Genomic DNA, 24,599 nt, shown 5'->3' with positions numbered 1-24,599 from the left:
GGCAATCAGTCATGGGTTGGGCTGGAATTACTGAAACAGGCAGTACAAAGTAAAGACAAAGACTGCAATTCTGTTGCCTAGAAACTACGCATCTGGGCATATTCCAAATAGGTAAGACAGTCAGAGAGATGTTTTTAAACAACATCCCTTTTAATCCAGCATGTTCCCCTTCCCACACTTTTCTTCTTCTCTGGATTATTAATGTTTTGTTGTTGCTGTTGTTTGCTACTAGTTGTTTGCCAAAGTTGTCAAACTTTAGTCTCCAGAGCACTTCCAGGTGGTCTGAGGAGATGCTTCTGTCATAACAATGAAGCATCTCTCAGTAAGTCTGGCTGCTATTTGCAGATGAGTCCAAAACACTTAAGCTTCCCAATGAATGTATGATCAACTAAATTAAAATTAATACACTCCTCTCTGTACCCTTCAGAACTGTGTTTGTCTTTGGTGTAAATTCAACCATGATTAAATCTACAGATGACACCAAAATTGATGGACAACAAATGCAAAGGAGGACACCGCTAGACAGCACAGTGTCCTGGAGAGAGAAGTGAAGGTGAAGCTGTAGGCAATAAGAGGGGATTCAATATTAATAAGCTTGTAGTACTATACCCAGTGAACAGCTAATATAAAATGGGGAGACTGGGAACAATTTTATAATACCTGTTACCTGAAATGATTTTCAGAAGCTTAGAAATGTGTTTATTTTTCTGCTACTTTTCTCCTTCTCCATTCAGCAAACTTTATAATTAGCCATTTGTGTTTGTAATGTAATAAAACTCAGCATGGCCTGTTGTTCCTCTCTCAGGCTCCTTGATGATGTCAGTATGTGTTCATTAAATGCTGCCAGCCAGGGGAGATGACACTTGATTTTCTTTTTTTGATTTTCAATTTGTGTACCACACCGAATTGTTGACAATCAAAAAAAAAATTGATCACCCAAATTCTAACAGTTTTAAAGTAGGTAACATGTGGAGCTCAAACAGGTTGGTACCTCACACACCTCTCATAGGAATCAAAACAAAAATCAAGTCTAGAAAAGAACATATTTAGGTATTTTTAACATTTCAGTAGCTGTCTGCTGACCTTGGCTAGATGTCTCCTCCTGCAAAGTCTGTTGTACTTGGTTAAACAGCTCTTCACTTGGACATTTCATTGCTATATAATATGAAGCAATTCTTATTTCCACATCATCATCGCCTGCTTGATATAGCCGGACTAATACGGTACGCTTTAAAAAAAAAGATTAAGGTACTTACTTCCCTAAAAGAGTTGAGGTGCATTAATTTCTAGGTATAAGCGGCTAGCCATTGCAATAAGCATTATGAGGAAAGTAAGTTTTATACAACATCAAAACATACACATATATATACAGCACAGCATCCTGTTCACAAAGTCCCAGGATGCTACACTATTACACAGATTGGGATGGATCCACTGAGCATAGGGGAGCATTAGCATTAACATTACTGAGTTCAGGACTTGACCCCAATACAATAATCATTAATACAGTTTCAAGTAGCAGAATTTACTAGTCCAGGACCAAATCCTCGGTTCCTTATTCAGAGCCTGATCCTGCTAAAACTTCTGTGTCTGAGTAACTTTTCTTCACATGAGCAGGTCTCCTTCCATATCTTACAGGCGGAAGGAAGTCATTTTGTCCACCCAATGTTTAGTTCATACAATGTCATTTATTCTTTTCTACTTAATGGTGCTCCACGTGACAACTGGTTTTTTCCAATGAGAATATAGCAATGAGTGGTATAACCATATAACCCAGTTATACCCTTAAACTGGGCACAGAATTTCAGGAGATTTCAATGAGTGCTCTGTATTTGTTACAATGACAGGATCAAGCAGAGGGATCGTCTCCACTGGCACTTTACAGCACTGCAACTTTCTCCCTCAGGGATGTGAAAAAGCAACCCCCTGAGCGCTGCAAGCTTCAGCGCTGCAAAGTTCCAGTGTAGACAGTGCACTGGTAGCTACGCCCCTCATGGAGGTGGTTTTTTTAGAGCGCTGGGAGAGCTCTCTCCCAGCGCTATGCTGTGACTACACAAGCCACGTTAAAGTGCTGCCACGGCACCACTGTAACGTTGCTAGTGAAGACGTGCCCTAAGCGTGTCAGCATCGGAAGTAAATCAGTTAAACAAATGAGGAGGAAATGCTTTGTCTTTCTTAGTATGCTTCAGAGTGTGAGCCCCCTCAAGCGTGGGAGGAAATTCCTGGTCTGTCTAGCAAGACATGCTATAGGATAGTCTTGCTTCAGTAAGGCCTGCTGGGTATGGCTTTATGTATTCCTGTGTGTACCAAATACTGTGTCAACCATTTACTTCTCTCTAGCCAGTTAAGGATGGGAATGTCTCAGTTGTAACTAGGCTTATCCATTGCATAAAGCTTCCAATACTTCACATTGCACAAAAGGAGGTTGGGGAGGAGGAGGAGGTTATAACAAAAACCAAAAAAACACATGAGCCTCTCCAGGGCTTCACCAAGGCAAGGTAAGCCAGGCAGCTCAAGTTACCACTTTTTATCAATTCGCTAACAGTTACCACAGTGGAATGCTGAAGTTATCTAAAAAACCGACTTCTATAAATTCAACCTAATTTCGTAGTGTAGACATACCCTAAGCATAGTGCTACAGTGATACCTGCAATATTACAATGTGGTAATTATATTGCACTTTCATTATGTTAAAAGGGACCTTTTGCCTGCGAAAAGATCACATTTGTCAAGATAAACGTTGTAATGCTTTTTTTGCTTCTCCAACAAGAACACAATCCTTCCCAACCTCCCCTGCAGCGGAAAGAGTTCTGCTGGGAGATGCTTTTATACTCAGTTCTTATTTGTTTGCACACTCCAGAATTATTTCACACAGGGGCACCATTTTAGATTGGGGGAGGCAACTTTAACCATGATTCTAAGGGCTACTTAGGCACCTGAAAACTCTAGGGTTTGTTTTTTCCAGATAATAGCTTAGAAATTAGCTGATAGGACTCTGTATCTAATTCCTATATATAAAAAAAGAGGATTAAATAAATATTAGATCCGCTCAGCTCTAATACTAACATGTTCTCACATCATGTATCAAGTCACTTAAGGGACACTGGTTATGTTTTAAATTTTAATGTATATTTTTTGTTACTAACTCTTGAATACAACAATTGTAGAAAAATCTAGATTACTTTCTAACACTTTTTTGCAGTTCATCAAGCCTGGAATAGATCATTTCACTTTGGAAACATCCTACTAGGGCAAGACTGCACCTGCCTGGGGCTCTAGAGGTGTTAAATGTTCAGTTAAAATGTAAAATTACACAGCAGCCATTGCTGTACAACCCAGCATGGGTAGAACCTGCAACCCCTTGGGAATTAAGTGATCTCCTTTCATCTGACTCTCATTCTCCATCCTTCCTGACCTCTGTGCTGCTCTACATGCTGTCAACCACAACATCCATCCCAACCTTCTGGGATCATTTGCTGGAGTCTCAGAGAACTGGTCGCCTTGGTTTTGCTTCCATCTATCAGAGTCCTCTTTTTTTCAGCATGCAGAGGAGAGAGAGACTGGTCTCGTCTGCTGGATAGGGAGGTAGCCCTGAAAGACCTAGGTTCTACTCCCCCCCACGGACTTCCTGTCTGACCTCAGTGCTTTAAGGACAGAATTTCAAAAGCTTTTAGGCACCCAAAGATGCAGCTAGATATCTAGTGGGGTTTACAAAGCATCAACCTTCTAAATGAATTTGAAAATCTCACTAGGTGCCTAAATACCTTTGAAAATCTGGCTCTTAGTCTGTGTGTGCCTCAGTGCCCCATCTGTACAATGGGGATAACAGCACAGCTCTACCTCACCAAGGGGCTGAGAGGAGAAATAGGTTAGACATTGTGAGGCGCAGCCTCAGATACTATGGTGATGGGGCCACATAAGTACCACAGGTAGAGTGGGAACTTCGCTATACACTGCTAGCCCTTCCCTGGGTTTGACCCCTTCTTTTCACCTATGCCCCCGAATCTTTTCTGAATGTCACCTTGGCTCAGTGCTTTGCTATATTTTTTCTGAATCCCCTGTGTTCTCTCTAAAACAACCCCTCCCCCCTCTCCATGGAGGGATTCCCCTTTTACAGGCTAAACTTCCATATCCTTAATTTGGATATTGCATATCCACCAGCCCTTTCTTATCTTAATCACCCTGCCTCTCTTTGTAAACAAAATACTGACTCCCTGCCCCAGGGACACCTCTCCTCTGCAGAACTCACACTTTCACACTAACGCTGTGCTGCAGTTAAGAGCTACACCTGGGAGCTTGCAATTCTGTATGAAACTCAGGGGCGGGGGGAGGCTCCCACCCTCCCCTGCCCCCCCCAAGTGGCGTCCCTGATTTCACACAGTACCGATTCCAATACAGCACCAGTAAACCATCAACCGCTGAACATATCACTTACATTGGCAGCACAGGGAATGCGTCTGAAGGCCTGTATGGCAGCCAGGCGGATTTCAGTAGGGTTGCTTCTCAGGGATGCACAAGAACTCAGGACAGGTGTTAGAGATGTTGCTGCCAGCCCTGCATTTCCAATTGCTTTTAACACTAGCTGCAGCTGAAAATACAAAGCAACGTAAAATGGGAAACTGACATCAGGGTTGTTAAAAACATCCCATCACCTGCACAAGATATTTTATTACTTTTATATTATCACATTTTCTTTCAAAATATTCTGCCTAAAACAGATCTCTGCTCACCATTTTATTGCCGCATGGGAAACTCTCAATAATGAACCACAAACATGAGCAGATCTGTAGAATGAACTGCGGAGAAAAACTGCTTGGACCCAGGATGCAAAGGTATCATTTCAGACACTTCTGAATCATTGCTGTGTTCTTCTTGCAAAATTTCAGAACAGCGAATACTGAGAGTGTCCTTGGAGACTGCCTGGAATCAATTGTTTAGATCGGAGAAGGTGATAGCAGAATATCTGCTTATCTGCCAGAGGATCAGGCCGGGTCACAACTCAGAAGATTTGCATAGATATGTCAGTTCGGCGTGTAAAAAATTTGCACCCCTAAGTGACGCTGTGCCAGCAAAAGCTGATGCAGTTACACTGGCAAAAGAGTCCATATGCTTATATCACTTATTTCATTCAGGGAACTAGTATAAAGTACAACTCCACTAAAAGGGGTTACCACTATAGTTCCACTGGCAAACCCTTCCTGGCGTAGACAAGCCTGTACATACCCAGAGTTTGCTCTTCTATAAACAATATAACACCTTTTAAATGAAATTTGGTTTGGAACGGTGATGCTGCAAGAGTATCCAAAAGATACCGTGCACATTAATTTCAGTGTGAAGGCACAGATAATTAAACAAGTGGGGGACGGGGACGATTTTCAAATATATGAAAGCTACGTCTCAGTTTGATTATCTATAGATCAAAATGGTGCAGGGTAAAATGCTTAGTGGTAAAGGTTTGGGGTTCCGAATGCCATGGTTGATTAAGTCATTTACCACAATGTTACCATGGTCATGTCCTATACTAAGCATAGAGGAAAGTGGAGGAATTTCAGAAACCAATGGACGCAGTAACTGTTGGAAAATGACAACTTTTCAATAGCAAGCTCTATCCCTAGACTCCCTATACCCATAAGTTCAACTCCTCGTAGGCTGTCCCTCCTTGAATTGTTCGTAGAAACACACATCGGTTTAGTTCAGGAGTAATTGCAGAGTTAAAATGTGTAAGCAAGTGCTGTAACTGTGTGAGCTAAAGGAGACTCAAACCCTATTTAGTGTAGGTGGTTTATGATGCGGCTTGAGATTCTTTCGATCGTGCATGGATATTAGTAGTATAAGTCAAAATATCCTCGCCCCCTCACCCATTGTACCATACAGTTGCTCAGCTGGTGCTTGGCCTGCCCCTCTTGAGGCAGCTGCATTTCAATGGGTCTCAAAAATCAAGCCGTTTTTATTTAGGTGCCTTGCTTTGTGTTTGAACATCTTGGCCAGATCCTGTACAGTCCTTTGGGATGCTTCAAGACTGCAAATGTAAATTATTATTTTCATGAGAAGCTCATGCATGGAACATCAAGGAAAAAGCCCTTCCATTATTTGTATGGCCTTTTAAAAGAAACCCAGCTTTAGTCAGAAATGCATGTGGAAGAGATTAAGAGAAATCTGGCTTACTCTCAGGAAATAGTTCCTAATGGTGAGAGCTATTAGACTGTGGAATAGTCCCGCAAGGGAAATGGTGGAAGCCCTATTGCCTGAGTTATTTAAAACCAGACTAGGCACAGCACTAAAAGATACACAGTAGGGAGCAATTCTGCCCCTCCCTAGGAAAATGGACTCTACAACCTCATACAACAGATCTTTCCTGTCTGTCTTTCCATCTTCCTTCTACAATTCTATTGCCCACAGGGGCAGTCAAAAAAGTTCAGGAATGGAATTTTTATCTTAAAAGCTCAATTGAAATTCCCATTACATAAAACCTGGTGTTTCAATAACTGCTGTAAACAGAACTGAGAGTGAACAGGATTGCTCAGATGATATGAAAAAAATAACTAAAACCAAGTGTGCTTTGTACATTGGGACCTTAAATTCTAGAAGGTGCAAAATACCTTGGCTAGCATAGCAGTTGGGGTCCTGCTACACTTACTATCTAGTACACTGTCACTGTGGTCTCTAAGTGTGAGAAAGGAGCCAACTGCTTAGGAGGATGGTGAAACAGAAGGAAGATATTTCTTTAAAGGTGAAGTGCAGTTAAAATGAAGAATCCAGAAATATGGGCTGAATTGCTCCCAGTCCAACAGAGAAATCACACACACAATCAACTAGCACAATATCATTTCTCCTTTCCTTGGCAGGTCCTTCAACATCATGTCAATCAACTCCAGTCATGCTGTGACTCCCCAGAGTGCATCATCCGATGATGTCACAGCTACCACTAACTGCATGAAACCAGTCAAAAAGAAGGGACAGGTAAATTATTTCTCAAGTGTTATCTGTAGTTTTAAGATTTTTCATTTTATATCCAACAGCTTTTAAAATAATACATTACAAATAAAATTTTAAAATCTGTAGAAAGGATAAGAAAAGATCCAACACTCTTGTGCCTTTTTAGACAATTTTCTAAAATGTTTTGTTGTCTGAATACCCAAGAATGTCCATGAGGGCAACTCTTTTCTGGCCATCAAGCCTCTTTTGGCCATATGTACTACTAAAGAATATAGCTGAAATGAGTAAAAGAACATGTGCTTGTAGATTCAAAGGTATCCATATTCTCACTCCATTGCATGTCATTTTCATCACACAGGTTCTTATTTTGATAATGTCTAAAGGGAGAAAAAGGGAGGGAGGGCTGTTTGAAACTTGTCTTCAGGGTTACTTCACTCTTGTCTAACTCACTGTTACCTGGCTGAGTCCTGATTCTTGCAAGGTGCAGTTTCCTCCCAAGTATCCTTCCAGAATGCTTGTTACCATCTGTATTGCAGGCAGAAGGTCACAGGCGCCGTTAGCTGAACAGAAGTGATGCACCAAAGCAGTTATTCCTAAGAAGACACTCCGACTTGCTCCTGGTGACTGCAGCAAAGGCTGTAAAGCAAGACAAGAATGACAGGCTGCTTAAAAACTGTGAGCCTCCTATTTATTATAATAGCCTGAGCACTCTGACGGCATGTACATCTTCACAGAGATTTACAAGCATTAATTAATTCATCCTTATGAATTATACTTATACTCTCTTCTGAAGCCACCAAAAATAGCCCCCACTTTCAAATACTGACTATTCTGTCTTTGAAAGGTTTTCATATAAAGCATGTTGGGGAGACTCACAGGAAAACCCCAGATGATATGGAGAAAAATCTACCACTCTCATATGTTTAAGTGAAGACTGAATTAGTACGATCAGTGAGAGGACTCAAGGCCATTCTACCAAGTGAAATGCATCCCAAGACACTCCCAGTGCTTAGAACACTCACATTGTTTATGTTGTAAAATATACTGCCTGTCCCCATAGCAATGGGCTCTCCAAGTCAAGATGAAGCTGCAGCAAATAGAAGCTTTTGATGCAAAAGTGCTGTACAGTGCATGGAGGAGATTAATACAAGTGGCCATTGTCCAGCACTCTCAACAGGGGAGTGCTTTAAATTAAGGATACCAGCGCAGTGAGCATGTAATTTACGTTGGCTATAACATTATCACCTACACTTTTATTGAGGTATAGCAATAGTGCAGTATTTCATAATGAGTCACATTTTATATTAAGGTTCCTCTGATAAATAGCTTATAAAAGACAATAAATGACTATAACAGTTTATTAACCATTTATTAGTTCGTTATTGTGTCCGACAGCTTGTTTATAACCAGCAGCACCTACCACAGTGGGGTTCTGGTCTCGGACTTGGTGCTAGAATAATAAAAATAATAAAGAAACAAATAACCTAAAACACATGTTAGTGTGTTACAAGTGGTTATATAATTATGCCTGAAATATGCTTACAAACCTATAAATCATTTATTAGCCTTTTATAAAAGGAACTTAAATATAAAGTGTGACCAATATATCTTACAGGGCTCAATCCTGCAGACCACTACTCTAGTAATTCTATTGAATTTAATGGGACTCAGGACCAGCTGAGTCCATAAGGATTGCAAGATCAGGCCTATGGTTATGCACAGTTTGCATCTGTTGTGACTTGTTTTCTTTTTACAGCACCACTCTACTGAAATTTTCTCTTCCTGCCACTTTGGCAACTACTATTTGCTTTTTAGATGCAGCCAGTTCTATAGGAGAGACACACCATGAGCGCTCTCGTGTACACCCTACTTTTGTTCTTTCTTGTAAAAGCAGTTATTATAAATAAATATGATAAATAAATGGTTGCTGTTTGTATATACACAATCGTAACAGGGCCCTAGGCTGTAAATGTGAATACATATATGTTAATGCCTGACAGGATGGTATGTTATTTTTCTCCTAGAAAACAACTGGAGTTTGCAGTTCAGCACAGAAATTTTAAAAAGTGCCCTCTAGTAGCAGGTCTCTGTTGCACTGACTGGCAATCAAGCAGTTTCTGATTGCCCTTTACGTAATAAGAGACCAGCCAAGAACTTTTCAAACCTCTCCCAATTTAGCTTTCTAAATAGAAAGTTAAAAGCTGCTGTAGCAACATTGCAAACCCAGATCCAACCAGCAGACTGAGAGCAGGAGTAAGAATCCTGGGAGGAAAGGAGAGAAAGAGCAGCTGGAGAGGGTGGACAGAGGAAGAAGAAATGGAGCAGGAAAAGCATCTGGGGGGGGGAGGGAACGGCCAGAGCAAGCAAAAGACAGAAAAAACTACTGCTGAGGGAGGGAGGGAGACTTTGCATCGAAAGTTGTGGTCCCAGCATTCTAAGGACACTAACAAATTCAACCTCATCTCTTTATGACGTCAGTGTGTAATGAATTTATGTGCATCTACCAGAGCTGTTCATTTCATGCACATCAGTCAATATTTTAACATACCATACGATAAATTTCAGTGTGAGCACTTGTATGAGTAAAGAGACACGTGTTTTCGGGAACAGAGCCCATATGCTTACATGGGAACCTACTCTGAACTGTTTGTATTCCATAATCGTTAGCAGATTCTTTCCCACTGCACAAACTTGCCATGAATTGTAAACATTTCTCAACTATAGGCATTTTGGAGAAGAGGAGCACTGGAAGCGAAGTGGGTCCAAGACACAAAATATGTTTCTATTTGTCCCATAAAGCTGTAGTCAAACCCCATATTTCCATACACCCTGAAGTAAATATGGTTTTGTTGAAAATCCCATAATTTAAGCAATGACCCAGAAGGCTAAATGAGCTGGATATGAATTATCTGAAGTAGGAATTCTGGAAAGCCTTCAAAGCTCTGGCAGCTGTCGCTTTATTATCCTGGCCTGTAATTGTTTGATAGGGAACAGCAAGTTGTGAGAATGATTCTTCATGAGTCTGACCAATAAGTGGGCCCTTTGCTGCCAAGCCAAATAGACCCATGCAGTTATTTTACTGTTTAAAAATGATTTGCAATTGCTGACTTTCCCTCAAAGTGAACTCAGGCTTCTCAAACACAGTCAACTACAGAAGTAGCTATTAAGCTATCCTCACCTGAAATGGAACAGGACAACCTCAGGAAGAATGTACCAGGCCCAAGTTCTCACTCACTGGGCACAGATACGTCAGACATTCACAATCCCCCTGCATAAATCCAGCAAGAAGATTCTGTCATGAGTTACGGCCATTGCCTCCTGAACCATTAGGCTTCTCTACCCCATTAAAGGTAAGAAATAGAATTTCCTTCCTTCCTCCTTTCAGCGGCTGTGAGATACGACACACACACGGAGCCAGTTTCCAGGGTACCCCAACCAGGAGCAGCCTGTAATTTCTACACTTTGGTCTGATGCTGGCTGTGGACAGAAGAATCTGTGCAAGCTTTTCCTGTCTGCCTCCACATGCTCCATCTGGCCTTGATGTTGCTTTCTCCACCAGGGTATTTGAGATTTATTATAACTGAAAACTGGAATAATTCCCATGGGACTTTTGTGTACCAACTACATGAGTCAGCCAGCAAGAAATGCTAAAGGTATAACATGCCCCGTTGCTTCCCTTCCTACACTTGGTCCCCCGTTCACTGCAGGGGCTGTGGAAGAATGGCCATTTTTCCACAGATAAGTTTGGGACATTGTGTACCTTGGTCAGAATTTGGTCTACTATTTATTTTATCCAGCAGTCTTATTACCTTGTTTTCCAGTCACTAAAAAAAACAAATCACAAGTAATGCTGCTCAGGCAGAGGAAACTAAGTGAGAATTGCTGCAATAGCTCTCTCCTTTTTACAGACACCCACCTCTATTCATGATCCCAGAGTAGAAATATTAAAAGACAGGTTGCTCATTCCAGTCTGCATAGATGTAGGAAGTACTTGGAATCTTGCAAACACATTGCCAGTTTGCTCAATTTTTAGCTCAATCCTGAGCTCAATTTTGCATACCCAAGAAATGTGGTTACTTCTTCAGAGAAGCACACAAACTGAACCAAATCTTTTGAGGCTCTCCGATCACTAAAAAAAAGCCCATTTACAGCAGTTTCAATAATAGCATCCTGCAGAAAGTGAAGCCCAAAGAAGAGGGCATTGTGCAATGTAAAAACCATAGAGCATTAGAGCCCTTTAGGGTGTATGTAAAATTCCCTGTATCCTTTCCTCCAAATCTTGGAAAATGATACGTGAAAGGTGACAAATGCCATTCTGAGCTGAAATTCGTGGTATACATGGTAATCCACATAGGGACTGTATTACATATTACCTTAGGGGAAAACCACACTATAAAAATGTGAATACTCAGCACATGTAATCAACTAACAAGCCAAAATCTGAAAAGTAGCTGTGAGCCTGGAATGTCTGTGGGTGTTCATTATAATACTCGTGAAAAAGTGCTGAATTGACAGCACTGGAGAATGAAGCCCTCTATCCAAAAAACAGGGAGAGCAGAACCTGCAAGAATAGCAGCTTCCTCACACTGTCCTGCCTTTGAACCTCTACCTTGACCCACAGAGAGCACCCTTGAGGGGCCAGTTCAGTCTCTTCCCTTCTATCTCTATGCTGCCGGTTCAAATCAAACACCAGTAACTAAAGGCTCTTTGCACCCTCTGCTGGAGTCTTACATGAAATGAGCTGGTAGTTTCAGTCCACTCCCAGAACACATCACTAAAATCACCTCCAGAAGCAGAGTTTCGTGTAAATCTGAGTGTGAGTGAGACAAATAGTCTAAATGCCAAGGCTAGGAACCAGATGGTTTTAATGATAAAATGAAAAACTTGTCTGCTCACAGCAAGAGAGTTGATCATGCCTGTGGTGGGCTCAGGAATGAATGACAATGACCAAAGGAAAGATTCCATTTTGTCCTCTTCCACTTCTCTTGCAACAATAATTTCTTTCATCAGGACAACACAGGCCTCTGTAGCACACGATGGGAGAGCATCTACTAGCGGCTGCCTGAAACACAACAGAAAAACATCAAAACCTACATGAACTGAAGTACCTCAGAGTCAAAGAATATTTGCCTTCTGTCTTCCTGAGACTGAGGTTGCTTCAATGGAAATAAAAGCCCACTAAAAAACTGAGGGGCATATCCTGACCCTACAAAAGTCAAGGTGAGGTTTGACATGGATTTCAGCGGGTGCAGTGCTGGACCTCCTAGGCAAAGATTTTCAAATGTGACTAGTGATTCTGGGTATCCCAAGTTTTTGGCTCCTCAAGGGACTTGATTTTCAAGAAAGGACTCAGCGTCCCTCTCTCAAAAATAGGTCCCTCTAAGATGTCTCAAATTGGGCACCTAAAGACTGAAATGTCTCAAATCTTAGTCATTTATGTCTGCGGTTCAGAATTATGTCACTTGGGAAGGTGTTTATTGCTAAACTGAAAAAAGGTATTTATATAGCAGAAGAAGAATGTCCACACAGGGGGCTATACTGGTGTAGCTATACTGGTATAATTGGTAAGACTTTCCCATGTAGATAAAGCCTTAGACTACTATCAGCAGAAGATGACCTACAGTTGTGATTTTTCTCTGAAGAATAATGTAGCTATTTGTCAGCATGAGAGAAATTAAGTGATTTAGGGTTTTTCTTATAACTAATGTAGAGTTAATGCCAATTTTTCATGTTTGTGTCAAGTGAAGCATGAACCATTGTTACAAATCCAGAGCAGCTGTACAGAAAATTTAGTCTAAGCTAGATAATATTTTGGCCTGAAAGCACATTAAATGCCTGTTTCTATGCTTGCAGTTCTCAATATATTTACTTGTATTTGTTAAGAAAGCCCACATTGTCAGAAGGAGGAAGAAAAATAAGATTATAGGCCTGATCCCACTCTTACTGAAGTTGAGGGACAAACTAATAGACCAAAATAGCATAGAACTAAGCCTTATCAAAGATCCAAACCCTCAGATCTGAACCATCCCCAATATTAGAGATGTTTGGACCTTGATCAAACGTTGTGAGTGAGGCCCAACTCTAGATTATATCAAGGAAATAATTTCCACCTAAAAGTTTCTTCAATCAAAACTGGGAAAGCATTATCGACGACATTTTTGTGGACATTGGTTGAGAGTTTTTTTAGTCAGCTCTGGAAAGGCTAGAAAGGGATTTTTGACCTTCCTTGCATGCAGTCAGCATTGTTGGTGAAAGAACATTCCATTAGGAAGGATATAATTTTAGGGTTAGGCAAACTGGTTTGGATCAGTTAAGAACAGACCAAAACTTTTGCAAAAACAAATCCAAACGTTCTGTTCACTTTAAAATTACTTTTCTTTTTCACCTTCCTCTGCTATTGTCATGGTATTTCTGGTAGGACTGAAGGAAGGAAGTGGCAGAAATCTCATAAGAAAACCTTTTTTTTTTTTTTTTTTTTTTTTAATAAGGTTGCCTCCAAACCAATTTTGCAACCTCAAAAGGTTTGATAATGTTGGGTTAAGCATCTGTTTGGTACTTATCTTGAGCTACACCAAACCTCAGAACCTTTTAATGTGCCCACAACAATAATCATTTGACAATGTCCAGGTATTCATGATTTCACCAAGGTAAGATTCTCCTTGCCCTGATTCCAACCAACACGTATACATAATTTCCAGATTGTTTGATTTATACTAACTGAGAAGGAATAGCTGGACAAGATGCATAAAAATTGAAACAAAAATGACTTGTTTGGGCATGCAAAAATGTCAGGACTGAGACAATGTTTTAGAAACACAACACTCCCAGAGAACTGAACAAAAATAGCTAGACTCCCAGTGTCTAGGGAAACCCTCAAACACACACAGAAATATCCCATCCTCCACTCCACCAATCACATTTCCTGCACAATTGGCACTGTTATTCTGGGAACAAACTATAGATGGCTGTAAAACAAATTGAACATGTTACTTTTCTTTATCAAACACATCAGCTTTGGTGAACATCAATCAAGATTTGTTCCTCTAATGAAGCACATCTGGAGCAGCTGCCACTTTTAATTCATTCCACATTAGAAAGTTCATAATGTTCCCAGTGAGATTTTCCTAACTGGGATTTTCCATATTTTTCCATTATGGCAGGTGCCTAACAACATAAATCTTGATTTACATCCAGATGTAACCTGAGCATGACCTGAGCTTCCCATTGGTATTGTTCCTGGAATGGCTGGAAAGTTCTCTTCGCGAGGAAGTGGACAGAGAAGGCAACTCTGCATACTGTGCTGGATCAATGACCAGCACTAGCAGGGCATTTCTAGTGGAAAAGGCTTTACACAGATACCATTAACAGTGGCCACATTTATCAGCACTGGCATTAAATACCAAACACATTAAATTGGGAACTGTAGAAGATACACATAAAACACCCTTGAAACAGAAATCCTCTTCTATGTGCTCCCCCTTCCCATACTATTTGTACTGTTTTCAATGGACTCATTCACTGTATTTAATTCAATTTCATACACCCATGCCCTATAGATTTCTGGGCCAAATTCTTGCCTTCATTTACATTCATACAGCTGTGCTAACTTTGACTCTGTTGGCCTGAGTCTCTTTTCACCTCCACTGGTGTAAGTCAGAATCAACACCATTAGAGGCAGTGAAGTTACACCAGTTTAATACTGATCAAGTTTGCAGATGACACAAAAATTGGGGGAGTGGTAAATAATAAAGACGTCAGAGGTCACTGATTCAGAGTGAACTGGATCGCTTGGTAAGCTGGGTGCAAGCAAACAATGTGTGTTTTAATAGCGCTAAATGTAAATGTATTAATCTAGGAACAAAGAATGTAGGCCATGCATACAGGATGGGGGACTCTACCCTGGGAAGCAGTGATTCTGAAGAAGATTTGCAGATTGTGGTGGATAATCAGCTGAACGTGAACCCCCAGTGTGATGCTGTGGCCAAAAGGGCTAATGCGATCCTGGGATGCATAGCAAGGGAATCTTGAGTAGGAATAGAGAGATTATTTTACCTCTGTATTTGACACTGGTGCAAAATGTTGCTAAAATACTGTGTCCACACTTCAAGAAGGATGTTGATATATTGGAGAGCATAAAGAGAAGAGCCACGAGAATGATTAAAGGATTAGAAAACATGCCTTATAGTGATGGACTCAAGGAGTTCACTCTATCTAGCTTAACAAAGAAGGCTAAGGGATGAATTGATTAGTCTTTAAGTACCCACCTAGGAAATAAATATTTAATAATGGACTCTGCAATCTAGCAGAGAAAGGCAGAACACGATCAAGTGGCTGGAAGATGAAGCTAGACAAATTCAGACTGGAAATAAGGCATATATTTTTAACAGTGAGAGTAATTAACCATTGAACAGTTTACCAAGGGTCGTGGTGGATTCTCTATCCCTGACAATTTTAAAATCAAGATTGGATGTTTTTCTAAAAGATCTGCTCTAGGAAGTTCTATGGCCTTTGTTATATAGTTCAGTTTAGATTATCTCAATGGTCCGTTCTGGCCTTGGAAGAGAAGAGAATCAGACCTGCTAGGTGGCAAAATATAAGCAGGGGCTGTATAGTGTTCCACTCATAGGAGACGCTACCATGGTTATCATTTATATTACAGCAGCATCTAAAGGCCCCAACAGAGATGGGGGCCCCACTGTTCAGATCACTCCAAAAAACACATTGTAAGAGACTTTACCTGCCCCGAAATCTAAACAGATAAGTCACAAAGAATGAGAGAAACGAAGCATTGTTATCCCTGTTTTACAGATGGAGAACTGAGGCCCAGAGAGATCAAGGGATTTGACCAAGGAGTCCAGGGAGTTTGTAGAAAAACTGGTCATAGAATCCAGATCTCCTGAATCCCAATCCAGCATCTTAACTACAAGACCATTGATCCTGTCTGAAAGCACATCTCAAAACACATACCTGTGAACCCAAGACAGGGCTTTGCCACTGACCGTTTGAGAAGCTTATTTCAAATATGAGCCAGCAGATTCCTTTCTTTTGGAGAGCTATGCAAGTCTTCTTGTGCACTTACCACTATATTCTGTCACAGAAATCACCTGGCTTTGTGGGAAGTGGGTCTTGGAATTGCTTGAAGACACTCTGATACATACTTTGGAAAGTTATTGAGATGCATGCTTGAAGGGGAACATCATCTTTCGGTCATTGAAATGAGACTCACAGTAGAGCAGAGCAGAACTTAACACAACTATTTTGGCGTAGGATATGATCAAAATAAAGGTAAAGGAAATACATTGCTTTACTTTCAAAGAATACAGCTAATCACTGTTAAAGGAATCTTACCAGTTGTCCCTGCATTTAAATGAAGATCTACGCCAAAGGCCTATTAAAGTGTCAGCAGAGAGACTTCGAAGCTCAAACACCAGACTCATGAAGAGGTCTGCAGTCTAGAAATAAAGGACGACAGTACAGGTTATATAATAGTTATAGAGGAAGCATGGTTCAGTGGATAGGGCACTGGAGTAGATTTAGCTCAGCCACTGAGCCTGCAGTGTCATCTTTGGCCACCCCTCTTCTGTGGTTCTGCCTCTCCTCCTCTCCTTTGGTCTGTCTTTTCTGTTTAGATTGTGATCTCTTCAGGAAAGAGACTGCCTCTAACTGTCTGCAAAGTCCCTACCACAATGGGGTCCCAATCTTAGTTAGGGGTCTTAAGGCACTACCATAATACAAATCAATGACAGTGTAACTGGGTACAGTTTAGAGCAGGGACCATCTTTTTGTTCTGTGTTTGAACGGCACTTGTTTGCAGTGTTCTTATAGCAGTTTTGGTCCCAGGATATTAGAGGGACAAGATGGGTGAGGTAATATCCTTTATTGGACAAATTTCTGTTGGAGTGAGAGACAAGCTTTTGAACTACACAGAGCTCTTAGATACAGCAGCTACACCTAGCAGACAGCACCCTGCACAATGAGGTGCTGCTGCATGACTGCAGCTCCAAGGCATTACTACAATACAAACAATACAATCACAAAGTGTAATATTATATGATACCTAGCACATATGCAAAACATCATTTATCTTAGTGATTTAGTAATGGTTACATCTTCCCTCTGTGAAGTAACGCATGCAAAGCTGAGAGAATTTATTTCATGTCAATTTATTTTAAAACGTTAAAATTTGGGCCTAAATTGAACAGTGCCTCTTTTAGTATTTAGTTCATTGCCACATCAATGTACATGTAGCTGGAGCAAAAGAATGCTGGTTTGGAACTAAATCAAGTGTTCCAGTTCTAAGAAGGCACTGAAAAGCAGAGTGACTGAACTAGATTGTGTAAGTCTATGATACACTGATAAGGAGTGAAGAAGGGCTGCTTTTCCCAAGGCCCCTTTGGATGTATAATGCACTATTAGCGCTAACTTTCATTCTCTAAAGCCCAATGTTGGAAACAAGCTTAACTAAACAAGCAAATCTTGTCCAGTTGGCCAGTTTTTGCAGACAGCCATCCCTTCCAGGAATGGTCATAGTTAAACCTCCATGTTTGTCACCAAGGTCATGGATTCCGTGACTTTCCGTGACCTCCCTGACATCTGCAGAGGCCTGTGTGCCTGGCCCGGGGGCCACTTGAGCAGCTCAGGCGACCCTGGGCCAGGCATACCGGCTGCTGCTCAGGCAGTCTCGGGCACCCCCACTCCCCAGCAGGAGTAGTTTGGGTGTGGGGGGACTCAGGGCTAGGGGTTGGGGGCCAGGGCGGTGCTTACTGGGGGTGGCGGGTGTCCCCGGAAGGGCAACAGCAACTCCCCTCCCTAGGCTCCTACCTCCGCCTGCAGGCACTACTCCCGCAGCTCCCATTAGCTGCAGTTCCCAGCCAATGGGAATTGCAGAACCGGGGCTTGGGGCAGAGCGGAGGCCCCTGGGCTGCAATGGCCCCCCCGCCAAGCAGCCGCGTCCCCTGCCCAGCACCCACAGTGCCCCTGGGCTGCGATTCCCTCCCCTCACCACCTTAGTGAAGTATCTTGTATCTAATTATGGGCTTGTTTGTTGCAGGTCTGGCATCTATTCCTTGACCATAGTTTCTTTCCCCAGTCAGGTGCCTCCTTCAGGATGTGGCGAGTTCTACTCTTAAGACAACATTTTCCAGGTAAAGTTTTTCAGTACTCTTCATTCCATGCTTACTCCTGATGAGACTTATTTTGGAATCTACCTGGTCATCTTGGCCAATACTCAACTGTGATATTTTAAGATGGATACACTTGGAGAAAAGCAAATGTTTCTCTGTAGTTCTCATGGTCACTTTTAGAGCTGGTCAAATTTTTTTTGATGGAACACTTTTCCATCAGAAAATACGATGTCTTCAAAATCAAATCTTTCCAGGGGAACATGTCAATTTTGATTAAATTTAGTTTAGAAAAACATCTAAAAATTAAATTGCCTGCAAATTGGAAATTCTGGTTCCTGTACAGTTCTAGTCACGTGTTCTGATTTTTTTCAAGTTTTGTGTAGAGATTTACTATGGAAACTCACAAGTGATTGATTGTCTCCTTCTTTAATGGAAACCTTTTCCCTGAAACAAATACTTGTGGTAGATTCTCTTTTCATCTGGTTACCGGAGCTAGTCCCCCTTTTTTATGTCAGTACCGCTGTCATATACAAATGCTCCAAGCTAGAAATCACTAAAACAAACCCTCAAAGACCATACAACTTGAAAGTAATGAAAATTGTGCATCAAGAAATCACATTAAACAAACGTAGGTCTGTATTCTCCGCATAGTGCGCACCGCTCACTTAGTGTAAATAGAGTTATGCATGCTCAACAAAGACAGTGTGCGTTTGATTTTTATACAGGAGTCTTATCTATCCAAACCCCAATTATCTGAAACTCCCTGTTAACCACATACAGACTGTCCTCTGGTGGGAAGGGGATTACTTACCAAATAACACCTCTGATTTTGATAAACCCTATTTATTCCAAGTATTTTTGATCTCCTGTAGGATTAGGATGATATTTTATTACACCTGGAGACTTGTGTGTTTCTTTTAACATGCCATACATTTTAAGGTGTCCAAGCTTTAGTTGGTGTTGTACTTTAATTGGATTCATTTAAATTATTCATTTCGGATTTGAAAGGCTGTAAAGTAAAAATATTATTCTTACCCGAAAGACATCACTATGGGTCTTGTGTGTGTGTGTGTATATATATATATAAATATATACACAGAGATTGAGAGAGAGAGAGAGAGAGTGGTTTAATTCTGCCAAATCAAAGCTCCAAAGAAAGGGGCAGACCTAATTTGGCTCCCTAACTTCTAGCTGTCCTGAAATTTCCTGTGATCCTGTACACTTGCAGTGGGTTTCTACACAGAACTGCCTCCTCAGTAAACAGCCCTATCATTTACATGTTTCTTACTATTTATGTGGAAAATGAGAGCTCCAGAACTGCTTCCAAGAGCAACGAGAACGTGCTATAATCCCATGCCAGAATTAGATTTTCATTAAAGCCTGCCAGGAGGTTTTCATTAAAAAGAAGCTGGCACTATGTAAGCAGATGGAGTAATCTCTTACCATATACATTTTTTTGAGAATACTTTCACAGATCGGTGTGTGGGTATTACTCTTTAAGGTTTTGTTCTAACTGGACTATGCTCAGCAATAGCACATTAATCTTACCAAAATAAAATACACCAACAAAAAGAAAAGAAAAAGATAATTCCTGCATTATCTTTACAGGCACCTTGAAAAATGAAACCAACAAACCCTGAACATTATAAACTTAGGAGAGTCATTGATATCCTGTATGCAGCACAACATCCAGACAAGTATATAATAGACTTCTTCCAAAGCATTGGTAAAAATCTGGGTCAGAAGTTTACTGTACAAGGGATGGGCATGAGGGCGATAACCCAGTAGCTACTCACGTGAGTAGCCTCACTGAAGTCAACGGGAGCACTTGTGTGAGTAACTGCTGACCAGTGTAGAAAGGGGTTCACAAATTGGTCTTATGCATCTTAGCAGTCTTGACTGTAGCTACAAAACGTCAATAGGACTCAAGCACTTAAGTTCTTTGCTGAATACAGATGGATTTACGCACTATGCTTAAACGCTCTCCTAACTGGGGCATGTGGGTGGCCATTTTTTATTCTCAGAGGTGCTGCAGTCAGTGAGAAGGAGATACACCCATCCACACACACTGTGCTCTTTCTTCCAAGCTTTATTGTGTCTCTTCCTTGTTGCTGTTTCCTTTATTCTAATAATAGTCTTTTTAGACTAAATAATACACTTATTTTGCTCTTTATAAACGGACACATAACAAATAATGGGTAACGTTTATAAATCCTGTAGGAGTTTAAACTCCACTGTCCTTCTATAGGACTGTGGTTCCTAAGTCTTTGAGACACTTTTGAAACTTTTACCCAGTTTCAATTCTAAACTAATGCAATAACTAAAGGACCTGATCCAAACCCATTGACATCAATGGAAAAATTGACACAAATTTCAATGGGCTTTGGATCAGGGCCTAAGACCTAGGACTTGTAACTTTCCTTCTTTCTTTAATATCGGTATCCCACTAGCTTAACTTTAACTACATGTACTATATAGGCCCCAATTTAGCAAAGCACTTAAGCGTGTGTTTAATCCCACCCCTATTTGGCAAGTACATAACAGTTTTAAGATGGTGCTGAAGTCCTATTGACTTCATTGGGATTTGCACACCCTGAAATACCTTGTTGAATCGGGGCATTAGTTCTCTGATGAACAGGATATGGGACCACATGCAGGCTTAACATTAAGCATATGTTTAAATGCTTAACCTTATTATGGCCCTGATTTAGCTGACTGGAAATGTGCAACAACTAAAGAAAGGTCTGACAGAGAAGGAAAGGGATGAAAGTGTCCAATCAAAGTAAGAAAGAATTGCTGATGACTGGGGTCTAAAGAAAGCATGTCAGGAGATTGGGAAAAATGCCCCAAGCAATGATAATGTAGGGGCGTCATCAGACCAACTCCACTTCATTTCAGCACTCATCTTCAATTCAAGGAAGTTATATTTTTCTAACACATGTTCAATTTAAGAAAGAAATCTAAGACACCTTCAGTTTTCAATAGTAAGTAAGTAAGGTGAAGAGGGAACTATGTAATTCAGAAGCAGCGTGCTAATAATATCAGATAAAAAGAAACCATACTTGCATAAAACCCATACACTAATAATCAAGCTGAACCCCTTGTGACTTTATAAGCTCTAGTAGTTGGCAGCAAATAAGGTATTAAGATTTAAACAGAGTAAATGCTTGTATTTAATGTCAACAAAAATACTTTTATCTGGAAAAAACTAAACATCTCTTCAGTTCATAGTTTATTACATTACCTCCCAATTTCAAATACATGCTAATATTTATGTTGTCAAAGAGGGGGAAATACTGTTTATGTTTCTGCCAGAATTACAAAATTTCTTGAGGTGTGTGTAAGAGGAAAAACAAATCACTTTTAATGCTGAGTGAAGGGTCCTCAGTAAGGTTACAGCTTACCTGACTACCCCATCTCAACACCACCTAACATCAAGGTTAAAAAAGACCATTGCAACCTGTAGTGAAGCAATGAAAGAATATTTGTATTTCTGGGCCAAGTTCAGTGCTGATTTATAACACTTGCAATACTGTTGAATTCACAATGGATGTGTCAGTGGAGAGGGAGAATGGTCCATTGGTTTGGGTGTTAACCTAGGACTTGTGAAGAGCTGGAGTCAAATCCCTGCTTTATCACAGACTTCCTGTGTAACCTCTGGCAAGTCATTTAGGCTCTCTCTGCCTCCATTTCTCATCTGTAAAATGTGGATAATAATAATTCCCTAACTCACAGTGGTGTTGTGAGGATAAATATACTAAAGATTGTCCTCCCATCACTATGGTCGTGGGAGCCATGTAAGTACCTAAGATAGATAAATAGTAGAGCTTTACACATGTATATGATTAATTTCTAACTAAGTAAAATAGGAAAACCACTCATAAAACTTCTAGAGGATAATGGAATCATGAGCAATAAGGATTGGTGGACAAAGGAAAGCAATAGATGGATTTGGGTATTGCGAGCATGTCTGCAGAAAACTTGTTCTCAACTAGTGCTGGTTGAAAAATTCGGTTCTTTTCTTGTGGAAAATTCTATGTTGAAAAACTGAAAATCTTCATCTAAAACCAAAAGTTTTCAGCCAAAAAGTGTATGGTTTTCACAAAACATAGGTACTTTTTCATGGAAAAATTCATTTATTTAAAAAAAAAGTCTGACAAAATACAGTTTAGACAAAAAATTTCAGCCAGCCCAACTCATAACATTAATTCAAACGGCCTGGGATACAAACGTGATTCAGACTAAAAACCAGCAGGACAGTAAATACAGGTTAATAATTTACACCAAAGCTTGAACGAGATGCCTAGCGAGGTGCCATAGGGATCGCTGTTAGGCTCAGTATCGTTTAGTATTTTCATTAAAGGTCTAGGAGAGGGAGTAAAGAGTAAAGAAATATGCAGATATTCAGCTGGGCGGAGCTGTGAACCCCAATGAGTACAGCGGAATAATACAAAGGTGCCTGAAAATAACAAAATGTGATTCTACTTGGAAAAATCAGATTAATCTCTGTTCAGGGGAGAATAATCCAACCCACCAATATTCAATGGGAAGGAGAAACTTAGGAAGTATTAATGCCAGAAGAGACTTGGAAGTGGGAACAGAGAGCAAATGAAACATAACAACACAGTAGGGTAGTAAAAAAAAGCTAACACAATTTTAGGCAGCATATGTAAAAGCTGGGGTAAAGTTCCCTCTCTTAAACAGCTGGAATGCACAAACACCTGGAATATTGTAGTCATTTCAGGGCATGGTATTACCAGGAGATATTGACAAACTCCAAGGAGTTCATAGAAAAGCAACAAAACTGGCTGATGGCTGGGAGGAGGAGATGGCTTACAATGAAAGATTTTAAAAGCAATCATTTTGCTAAGTGACAGCTAAGGGAAGGCATGATAACTGTCAACAAATATGTGGATCATGTAAACATCAAGGAAGGAGAGGAATTATTTAGATCCATACAAAAGTAGTCCACCTAAGGTCTGCAAATACTGCTTGACAGTGGGCTCCATTAAAGTGTGAAACAGTCTCCCATGGGAAATGGCAGAAGCCCAATCACTTGGGATATTTAAAACTAGACTGGGCAAAACAGCAGTAGATGTTTAGTGGGGTGCAGTCCTGGCTTGGCATTGAGAGGGACAAGGTGACCTAACAGACCTGTTCCATTTCCGTCTTCTAAGCATTCAGGGTATGTGACATTTTCTGTTCATAACTGAGGCCAACTGTGCACTAAGAGTAAGTACTGACAAGTTCAGGAGGTAAGGAACAGTCATAGCTGCTAAAAGCAAAGCAATCTATACTGTCTCCCCATCTCCTTTTCTCTTCCATTACTTATGTTACCAGGGAAGGATTCAGCTTTGCTTCCTAGAGTCAAAAGCCATGAGTCCAACTCACAGCACACAAGCGTCCACCCCACAGACACCACCCAAATTCGTACTAATTAGCAACTTTTCTGAACACTTTAGGAGTGAGGCCAAGGAATGAATGGGAATGGAGAACAAACTAACCTCTTGATCCTAGAGGTCACTCATCCAGCTCAGAGCTGGGGGTGGGGGTTGCTAACTGTGCCACTGTCCTTGCCGCACCACTTTGGTGAATAGAGGGCTGCGTTCCCAAGGGCTTACACTCCAGTACCACAACGTTAATGGAGGCCACTGCAGAAGCTGCATCAGAGCCTCACGGCAAGAGTCTCTGAAAGTGACAGTTGCGTCTCTCCTTTCTTTGATTTTTTTTTTTAATTCTGTGCTTGTTTCGTTAACGGTCCATTAGCTAATCTCCATCCACATTGAAATTCAATCCATTCTCATAATGGCATTTTAAAAACGCTCAGCTTCCTGGGGAGTGACACAATTTCCCCCTCCTCCTTCACACTGTTCACTGTTTTGGGAGATTTTCCTCTCTATTTATTCTTGTTTTTGTTTCCTGAATGAAATGCATAATCTTGCTTCATTCAGAGCCAGACAATAGGGAGACAAATAAGCGACACATGGATGCCAAGGAATAAGTCTCCCAGACAACGCCATGGCCATTCCCATAACTCTCTTCCTGGCCCAGAGGATATTTTATTGGTTGGAATGAGGTGAATGAAAAACAGAAAAAGGGGGCTGGGGGAATAATACAGGACCCATTTCAAACTTCTTGTCACACAGAAGGAGTCCCATGGAACAGTGAAAACAGCTGACAACCAATTGTCTCCAGTGTTGGGACATGCATATTATGAATAATTTAACTCTCTTTCGGGCATTTGAACAGACAACAGCTACTTGTGCTAATCTTAGCAATTTACAAAACAAGCCTCCCATACAAGAAGTCATTGTGACTTTTTGGAGACACACATGACACTCAATGGCTACTGGGGAAATTAACTATCATTCCCTTGGGGACACTTTCTCCTAGATTCTGCATTTTAAAAAGGCTCCATACCTTATTTGAAATAGCTTCTTGAGTCCAAGGTGGCAGTATTATGACATTTTCCAAACAGCACAGAGCCTCATAATCTGTTCTTAAATGCCATCACACATTCCCTCTGCAAGGTCCAACACA

At 40.8% G+C, this 24,599-nt stretch overlaps 1 protein-coding gene across 1 annotated transcript in view; it reads right to left on the bottom strand.

The window, feature by feature from the left end:
* The window catches only part of LOC144271419 (uncharacterized), a 139,226-nt gene that overhangs the window by 99,232 nt on the left and 15,395 nt on the right, over positions 1-24,599 (bottom strand). Inside the window, exons 8-12 of the mRNA XM_077828763.1 lie at positions 16,285-16,388; positions 11,833-11,998; positions 7,393-7,572; positions 4,436-4,588; positions 1,084-1,228 (exon numbers count right to left, since the gene is read on the bottom strand). Coding sequence (XP_077684889.1) covers positions 1,084-1,228; positions 4,436-4,588; positions 7,393-7,572; positions 11,833-11,998; positions 16,285-16,388 — 748 coding nt within the window. The remainder of the gene's footprint in view (positions 1-1,083; positions 1,229-4,435; positions 4,589-7,392; positions 7,573-11,832; positions 11,999-16,284; positions 16,389-24,599) is intronic.

This window comes from Eretmochelys imbricata, chromosome 10 (genome assembly GCF_965152235.1).
Source record: "Eretmochelys imbricata isolate rEreImb1 chromosome 10, rEreImb1.hap1, whole genome shotgun sequence".
Taxonomy (NCBI): Eukaryota; Metazoa; Chordata; order Testudines; family Cheloniidae; genus Eretmochelys; species Eretmochelys imbricata.
This window is presented reverse-complemented; position numbering and strand designations above follow the sequence as displayed.